This window comes from Solanum stenotomum, chromosome 6 (genome assembly GCF_019186545.1).
Source record: "Solanum stenotomum isolate F172 chromosome 6, ASM1918654v1, whole genome shotgun sequence".
NCBI classification, from domain to species: domain Eukaryota; kingdom Viridiplantae; phylum Streptophyta; class Magnoliopsida; order Solanales; family Solanaceae; genus Solanum; species Solanum stenotomum.
In genome coordinates, this window is record NC_064287.1 from 42,345,625 (window position 1) to 42,355,281 (window position 9,657).

Consider the following 9,657-nt stretch of genomic DNA (forward strand, 5'->3'; position numbering starts at 1 on the left):
AAATAAATAAGACATCTTTGATATTTGCTAAAAAGATAAATGTAAATACCAATTAAAGAGATGTGCTACCTTATGAAATAAATAAATAAGGTATTTTTGAATAATTGCTAAAAGATAAATGTATACACCAATTAAAGAGATGTGTTACCTTTTTTTAAATTATGTCCAGCTTTATTTTATTATATATATATAAATAAATACTTTGTTAGTTCGTTTTTATTCATCTATTTTGATTTTGATGTGTAAAAGATTAATAATTAAAATTAAAAATTTATTTGATTATACTGAACAAATAAAAATGAATCGCTTATTTATAAATGACCAACGTGAATAAAAATGAAACGCATATTTATAAAAATAAATGACCACCGTGGATAAAAATGAAAACAAAGGCTCAAAAGATGAGCTGGACTGCTACGTTTTTTTCTGGAAAGAGAGGTATTCGCAATCCAGATACCCTACCACCCCGGGGCTCTCTTCTTCTTTTCCTTTACATTCTCCACTATAAGTACCCCACCACCCAACATTAACTCCACTCACGCTTTTCGTCTTCACTATTCTCCATTGAAAAACTCAATCAAGTTTTCGCTGAGAGAAGAATCAGTAGGGCTTTTCGGAAGGTGGTGAATTTCTGAAATCGGAGAAGGAGAATAGTGAAGCTCTGTATGTCAGAGGATTACTACTACTACTATTACAGTAACAAGTACGGTTACGGTGAACTTACCAATCCATTACAATGGCCTCAGCTCAGGAAAAGACGACGGTTTCTGCCCCTTCACGAAATGCTTCCGCCGCTTCTGAAACCGAATGGACTGCCGGTGGAACCGTAGCTGAAGTTTCCGATCTTTCATCCACTAGATCGGCTAGTTCAGCTGCTCCGTCTACTTTGACGGCTGTGATTGACTCTATTGATCGTCCTGCTGCGCCAAACCAGCAGCCTGCTGTGAAAGGTATCTTTCATAATTTGAGTAGTTATTTTGTTGCTCTGTATGTACATGCAGAAGTGAAATGTATCGAATCTCGATCGTACCGCTTTTTTGGCTATTTGTATGATGACTGATGCTGAAAAATGTTAATTGGTGTTGCTAATAGGTTAAACTTTGACGGAAAGCGTGTGAAAATACGTATGACTTTTCAAGCTAGTTTTGTTTCTTTGTGCGGAGCCGTATTTTAGTGGTTTTAACCTTCTTCCTTCTCTTCAGCATATAAAACTTGCATCCTTCACCTTGATTGCCGATTCACCTTTACTAAATTTGGAGGTAGCATTAAAAAAAAAGAAAGAAAAAAACGACATAAAAAGGGTGAAAAATCGTGACTGATTTTGTTTATTTGTCCCCTTTTCTGTTTGTATTATCTGTGGATCTATGTAAATCACAAATTTTACTCGTGTTCTGTTCCCAGGCAAGGGATATCCTCCACTCGCCGTCTTCCTCCTTATCTCAGTCACGAGTTCATTGTTGCTTGAAATTATTCATATTTTCATTTTTCTTTTTTGTTTGACAAGTTCTGGAAAAAGTTATGTAGTAGTAATATTTTAGAAAAAAAGTGTGTAAAAGATAAACATTTTTGTATGGTTGAAATGTTCTTAAAGTTAGTGCTTTCCAGGTGGAAGATGACTTGGCTTTTCATTTCAGAAAGTGTCTCAAGACATTTTGTTTCTCCTATAATTTTGATTTTTCCAGAAAACGTTTTCAGATCCAAATGCCTAAAAAATCTTATGCTATTGTGGCTTATACATATGAAATTATTATTGTTCTTATATGTCGCAGTGGAGTGTGTTGTAATGTAAGCCTTTTCCATTTTCCTTAAATCATTTAATCACAACTTAAGCAACAACATACCCAACAAGAGTGGTGTGGGAAGGGTAGGATGTACACACACCTTCCCATGGGTAGAGAGGTTGTTTCCGGTAGACCTCGTCTCAATCACAACTTAAGCACCAGAGAATATTTTATATAGCTGAAGTCTACCAAAGTGGTCAAGACTTGGAAGCCAAACTTATAGAACAAATTTGATTACATAATTGCAAAACTTGAGAGTTGAAATAATCCAAGGTTTGGCCAGAATGCACTAAAGATATTTGGACACTTCAGTCAGAGCTCGAGAGTTGAGGCTTCCAAATAATCCATGGCTTGGCCGGAAAGTATTTTAGTTATTTGGACTGTTAGTCATCAACTTGGAATGACAAGTTTATATCAAGAGTTGGTGTGTAAGGAATCTTGAGAAAATTTGTGGCTCATTTATGAACAATTGTTCTAACTTGATGTTGACAGGCCTGCCTATCTTATTGAGGGCTCAAACTCACCATCCTTTGGACCCCTTAACTGCTGCTGAAATTTCTGTTGCCGTGGCAACTGTCAGGGCAGCTGGAAGCACTCCTGAGGTCATTGTTTATTATATATGCATATAGATGTTTTTTGTTTCTGATTATCTAATCATCAAACTTAACAGTGTACTTTGATGTTTAGGTGAGAGATAGCATGCGCTTTGTCGAGGTTGTTTTGGTGGAACCAGATAAGAGTGTGGTTGCTTTAGCTGATGCATACTTCTTTCCTCCTTTTCAACCATCTTTATTGCCGAGAACAAAAGGTGGGCCTGTAATTCCCAGTAAGCTTCCTCCAAGGAAAGCTAAACTGATTGTTTATAACAAGAAATCAAATGAGACCAGCATATGGATTGTTGAGCTCTCACAGGTTCATGCTGTCACTCGAGGAGGACACCACCGTGGCAAAGTCATTTCATCTAAAGTCGTGCCTGATATACAGCCACCAATGGTAGGTGCCTATGTTAACTTATAAGTTGAATATCATGTTAGAAGTTTTAAGAATTTTGCTAGGTGATTTTACCAGGGTCTTGATTAACATGTCCACCAATTATTTCCACTAAATTGGGTCTGAGTGAATTATCAAGAGCTATAAGAAAGCTATTTTGATGTTTGGAGTACTTTTGTGCTTGTGTCTACTTGTGACTAGATAGCCACAACAGTGGCTGCACTAGTTGTGTGCTCAACATACTGGTGGCTTTTCTTTTTTTCTCAATGGAAGAAATACAGTGATAATGTTTCATGGCAACACAAGAATTAGAACCCTATTTTACTGCTGCACCCAAAAGAGAAATATCATCTGTAAATTGAATTGTAGGACGCTGTTGAATATGCTGAATGTGAAGCCGTGGTGAAGGATTTCCCTCCTTTTCGTGACGCAATGAAGAAGAGAGGAATCGATGATATGGATCTTGTGATGGTCGATGCCTGGTTGGTTGCTCTGTTTTTTAAATCTTTCTGTGAACAGCATTGCATGAGATCTCTTACTATAATATATAATAGCATTGTTTATAGTATGGCTTAGATATAATAACACTCCTAGTCATGCAGGTGTGCAGGTTATTTCAGTGAGGCTGATGCACCTAACCGCCGTCTAGGAAAACCTCTTATCTTTTGTAGAACTGAGAGCGACTGTCCGATGGAAAATGGCTATGCTCGCCCAGTTGAAGGAATTCATATAGTTGTTGATATGCAGAATATGGTTGTGATAGAGTTTGAAGACCGTAAAGTGGTTCCATTACCACCGGCTGATCCATTGAGAAATTACACTGCCGGTGAAACGAGAGGAGGGGTTGACCGAAGTGATGTTAAACCTCTTCTTATTGTTCAACCTGAAGGTCCTAGCTTCCGTGTCAATGGACACTTTGTTGAATGGCAGAAGGTACTTTTCTTACAATATATCATTTTGCTGTATTTCTCTGGATGATCTAATTACTTCTACCCCAATTATTATCATACTATGCAGTGGAACTTTCGTATTGGTTTTACCCCCAGGGAGGGCCTGGTTATCTATTCTGTTGCATATATTGATGGTAGCAGAGGCCGTAGACCTGTTGCTCATAGACTGAGCTTCATTGAAATGGTTGTGCCCTATGGGGATCCAAATGAGCCACATTACAGGAAAAATGCTTTTGATGCAGGGGAAGATGGACTTGGTAAAAATGCACATTCCTTAAAGAAGGTCAGGAAATATCTTATTGGCATTGTGAAATGCATCTTTCATTTATAATATTCTGTGAAATTAACTTTGCAATCACATATGAATGTTCACTTTTATTGCAGGGTTGTGATTGCTTAGGCTACATTAAATATTTCGATGCGCATTTTACAAATTTCACTGGTGGTGTTGAGACAATTGAAAATTGTGTCTGCTTACACGAGGAGGATCACGGAATCTTATGGAAGCATCAAGATTGGAGAACAGGTTTAGCTGAAGTACGACGTTCCCGACGACTAACCGTGTCTTTCATCTGTACCGTGGCAAACTATGAATATGGATTTTACTGGCATTTTTATCAGGTGGTTTACCCTTCTATAAATAAGAGCTAACTTGTTGGTTTCATTATCTCTTCCCTATATAATGTAATTTACTTGTTTTAGCTAAATTAAGGTGGTGGTGCTTCAATATGTAGCATTGTTTGCTTTTCATTTGGGCATGCATTTCCATGTTTCTATACTGTACATTTATTACTTCAGTAGGGCAGGAATTCCACTTTAAATCACATTAGTAGTCTGTAGTTCCTTTATGAAGGAGAGATGAAGGAGAAAATGTGGAGCTATTTGTCCATTTTGATTTTGAGATTTGGATATTGAAACATTAATTTCTTATTCTCACCACAGGATGGGAAGATCGAGGCTGAGGTCAAGCTGACTGGAATTCTCAGCTTAGGTGCTCTTCTACCAGGGGAAGTTCGAAAATATGGAACAACTATTGCACCTGGCTTGTATGCACCTGTACATCAGCACTTCTTTGTGGCTCGCATGGATATGGCTGTTGATTGCAAATCAGGGGAATCACATAATCAGGTACGCCTTTTGAATTCTCCGCTCAACTTTTCTGATGTTCTTTTTTTTTTTTTTTAACCAAAGAGGAGGTTTTTGGAGCCTTGGTGGGGATGTACAACCTAAATATTTTCTTTTCTTCTCGGCAACTTACTTTTCTCCTTCCAGATCTTTCTGATTATTTCTCCCACGCGGCTTTTATTCAATTCCTTAAACATACTGTGATGGTGTATCACGGGGGCTGGATCCTCTAATGTCATTTCTAGGAATAGTGTGTATCATTTCTTCAGTATGCAACACCTTTAGCTTCAACCGTAGATTTCTTTTTCAATTCATCTCTATCCTGCTAGTAACCTTTTTGCTTGATTGCTATATGTTTCTTGTTGTTAGACACCTGCTAAAATTGGAAAAGTTCGTGAAACATCCAAATTATGTTTGGACTGGAAGACTGAAATGCTGTTTGACTGGTGTTTCTACATCAGAGATTGACAGACCACTCGAACCAGTTCATGTATTGATGACTTGAGATGATGAAAAGGAAATCAATTATAAAGACTAAATTTAGCTTTTAGTTCATGAGCAGTCCATTCAGGATTTACGTATGGGTTTCCGAATTTTGGTTTCCAATATAATTTGCCTAAGTATAACACACTAACTTTCATTGCTGGGGACAAAATAATATCCTCCTTGTATACCCTACTTTCGGTAAATGAACTAAAATTTCATATTAAAATGACCAAAGAATGTGATTTTCCTTAATTTTACATGGACACGTGCATCTTCAATACTCCATTTCTAGTATACAGGCATACACATATCATGCAATTACCTCCATATGTTTCTTTCATGTGAAATCTGATCCTAAGGTTTATTGTATTTAGGTGGTTGAAGTAAACGCTAGAGTTGAACCACCAGGAGAAAATAATGTTCATAATAATGCATTTTATGCTGAAGAGAGATTGCTTAGAACTGAACTGGAGGCAATGCGTGATTGTAATCCTCTAACTGCACGGCATTGGATTGTAAGTTTCCTTTTCTCTTGTTGGAGCTTTTCTATCAAAGGATATAGTAAAGCTTATAAGGGTTATGTAATGCTTTTACATAAATGCTCAAAGCTTCTATGCTCTGCCTAAACAATATAATGGTATGAAATTTTTGTTTGATGATGTACTGTATTCCTCTATCCTTCTTTCAAAACTGAAGGCAGAGGCTGTATCTTGGCTATTCTCTTAGTTCAAATGCTGCAGTCTTTTTTTTTGGTAACTGTAAGGGTCGTTTGGTTTGAAAATGAGTTATGATGGGATAAGTTATGTTGGGATAAGTTATGATGGGATAAGTTATGTTGGGATTATTTTTTATTGAGTGTTTGGTTTGTTGTATTCAAAATAATAAATTTTAAGAATAATTTATTTGTTTACAAAAATGCCCTTCATTAATGTAAAGAGTAATATAACAAAAGGGTTGAAAGAGACATTTTTGTCATTTACCTATTTTATCCCGGGATAAGTTATCCCGGGATTACTATACCACCCAAAGAGAGGGATAACTTATCTCGGTACTAATTATTAATCCCGGGATAAGTTATCCCGAACTTGCCAACCAAACAACAAAATAAGCAGTACTATAATTTAATCCCGGGACTATTTGGTATTATCCCTCACACCAAACGACCCCTAAGCTTTATTTACCAGATATATCAATATGTACAAAGAGTTTTGGACTTCTGGATATGGACATAGTCCCAATCTCAGAGTTCATTCTACTATCCTTACCACTTAGCTACTATTCTATGGATAATAATTGAAATTACGAATGAAATCAGCCAGCTTCGGTTGCATACTGCTTCTACAATGGATTTCGTGAATGATGTTCCTGATCACCTCTGTGGTTCTTTCTTTCTTTCGGAAAATTCTGTAGTTCCTCTCTTGCCATACATAGTAAACTGCTGCTGAGAGAGTCATTCTGTACACTTCATCCTGCATTGCTTTGCCTGTGGCATGTGTAATAGCCCACTCCAATTCTTCCTCCCACCCTGCAGTGTTTCTGGTTATACATAGCCACTTTAAAAGTTTACTCCATATCCTTGCAGCCACAGTGCATGAGAAGAAAAGATGTTGGTGTGTTTCTTGCTCTTGCTTGCACAATGAACACATTTAATCCGTTTGTATCCCCCATTTTTCTAGCCTGTCTTTGGTATATAATCTTCTTTGCATGGTCAAGTAGAGTATGAAGTTCCACTTTGGGCTCCCTTGATTATTACATGACAACCTTCTCCAAGGCACCTTGGTGAACTCCCCCCTAAGTATCTTATACATACCTTTAATGGTGAATTCTTCTGCATCCATGATCTCTGCAATTGGTATTCCGGCTTCAGAAATCCAATGCCCTGCTTGCATGATCTTCCTCACCATCCAAGAAGCTTGTTGCCCTGCAACTTCCCATGGTCTCCTGCCTTTAATATAATAAGTATGGACCCAAACAATCCATAACTTGTCTTTCTTTTTTGCAAGATTCCATAAATGTTTGATTATAGCTGCTTTGTTCCACAGATAAACATCAGTTACATTTAACCCACCAGCTACCTTGGGCCAACATAGTGATGTTTATTTAATTTGTCAATTATGGTAGTTGTGAATTCAGCACGAGTTTTTTTTGTGGTATTCGGCTGTTCCATCATCTGTATCTGAAGTTTGTCTTGTTTAAGTTATTGTCACTGTCTTCTACAATCCCAGCTTGTTTGGAGTTGCTAAAGCTGTTGTTATCGTCATTGTCTTGTGCATTTGTGATCCCCTTTGGTGTGTTATGGGGAGTAGTTTGGCTTTTACTTGGAAATAATGGTTAAATGGTATCTTTTTTCTTCAATATACAGATCCGGAACACAAGAACAGTCAATCGCACTGGGCAGTTAACTGGTTACAAGCTAGTACCAGGTTCAAACTGTCTGCCACTAGCTGGTTCAGAGGCAAAATTCTTGAGGAGAGCTGCCTTCTTAAAGCATAATCTTTGGGTCACCCCTTACTCTCGTGAAGAGATTTTTCCTGGTGGAGAGTTTCCAAATCAAAATCCTCGTGTTGGTGAAGGTTTGGCTACTTGGGTTCAGCAGAATCGATCCCTAGAAGAAACGCAAATAGTTCTTTGGTTAGTCCATTCTCAATACAGATTAAAGTTCTTATGGCAACAAAAAAGTATACTAATTACTCATTTTGTCTTGTGTCTTGGCCATTCTCATCTGTTATTTCAAGGGTTATCATCTAAAGTAGTGGTGGCGAATATGCGGGTTGGGTCAAATTTGGGCGGGTTGAAAATGGGTAATAATTCAACCAGCCCATATTGTGTGGGTAAAAATGGATTGGGTAACAAATGGGATGGTTAAAATACAAGTTTACCCATATTTTCATGCGTAAATAGTACTCTACTTATGTGGAGAAATTTTTTTAGTCTTTTTTTGGATGAAAAATGTTAAAATACTTTGTTTAGTAAAAAAAAAGTATGACTTTTCAATATAAAATAAATTTATGTAATAACAAGGGGAAAATATTTTTAATTTCAAAGTAAAAGAATATTTGTATTTTAGGATTAAAAAACGTACTTAATGCATTTTAATCAATGTCTTACTTTACACTCTTGTTTGTTATCCAATATAAAATCTTAAAAATATAATTATAATTAACAAAGAAATGTACATTTAATATATATAATTTTTTGGAGGGTCAAAGACTTCACCTTTTCAATTATAGAGAGGAATAATTAGTTGGAAGCTTAACCTATTTGGCTAATCCATAGTTTACCCATGAATACCCATATTTTGATGTTTTGAATATGTGTTTAAACTCAATTTTATCCAAGTAAAAAATCACTCAACTCATTAAAATATGGGCTGATTGGACGGGTTACCAAAATATGAGCTCATTTTGCCGGCACTAATAGAAAGAACTTCACAGAGAGGAGATACACAAAAGAGCAACCATTGGAGTGAAAATATGTTATTGACATTCACTAAAGGGGTTGAGAAGAGGGGAAGGGAGGGTTCAATGGAATGATGAAAAAATGGATAAAAGACCAATTAGTACAGCTGAAAATTGAAACGAAACATTATGGCTATCAAGCTCGTTACATATTTCTGGTTATGCTGTAAAGGGATGCTGACCAAGTTTTCTAAATTTTCAGGTATATTTTTGGACTTATACATGTTCCACGGCTAGAAGACTGGCCTGTCATGCCAGTGGAACACATTGGTTTTATGCTCCAGGTATAATAACTGGGCTATGACTTTTTTCTTTCTTGATCGGTAGTGTCATCCCACATATACAGTAGAAATCCTTTTCACTGGTAAAACATGTGCCCAGTTAAGCGAATCCATCAACAGGTGTTTAGCATTATCTAATTCTCACCCATTTACTTTTCACTATGGATTGGGGCTGGGAGAGCCGAGGCTTTGTTCTAGTGGGAGTGATATGATCACAACTAGGGGTGGCAGAATGGGTAATTAATATGGGTATTTGCTCATATTTATCCATTTTAAATGGATTGGGTATCCAACTAAAAATGGATAAAAACGAATAATACTCATATTACCTATTTAAAAGTGGGTAGTTAAATGGATAAAATGGGTAAAAGATGTGCATTCACACAAACAAACAAAAAAAGTGATAAAGGATGAGTAGTCCTTTTTTTTTTTTTTTAAAAAAAACAATCTATATTAAAAAAATGAAACTTTTTTTACATTTTTTTTGGGATAGGGGGTGGGTTCGTAAATTTTTTAAAAATTTTATTGGAAAAAATTTAAAATTTTGTAAAAAATTTATTTGGATGGGGTGTGGGGGGGGGGGGGG

At 36.6% G+C, this 9,657-nt stretch overlaps 1 protein-coding gene across 1 annotated transcript in view; it reads left to right on the forward strand.

Annotated features, from left to right (window-relative positions):
• Positions 1–551: 551 nt before the first annotated feature.
• Positions 552–9,657, forward strand: part of LOC125867764 (uncharacterized) — a 10,325-nt gene continuing 1,219 nt past the window's right edge. The window contains exons 1-11 of the mRNA XM_049548341.1: positions 552–950; positions 2,274–2,383; positions 2,469–2,774; positions 3,141–3,253; positions 3,374–3,704; positions 3,789–4,004; positions 4,106–4,342; positions 4,664–4,849; positions 5,707–5,847; positions 7,695–7,963; positions 8,993–9,074. Coding sequence (XP_049404298.1) covers positions 737–950; positions 2,274–2,383; positions 2,469–2,774; positions 3,141–3,253; positions 3,374–3,704; positions 3,789–4,004; positions 4,106–4,342; positions 4,664–4,849; positions 5,707–5,847; positions 7,695–7,963; positions 8,993–9,074 — 2,205 coding nt within the window. The 5' untranslated portion in view covers positions 552–736. The remainder of the gene's footprint in view (positions 951–2,273; positions 2,384–2,468; positions 2,775–3,140; positions 3,254–3,373; positions 3,705–3,788; positions 4,005–4,105; positions 4,343–4,663; positions 4,850–5,706; positions 5,848–7,694; positions 7,964–8,992; positions 9,075–9,657) is intronic.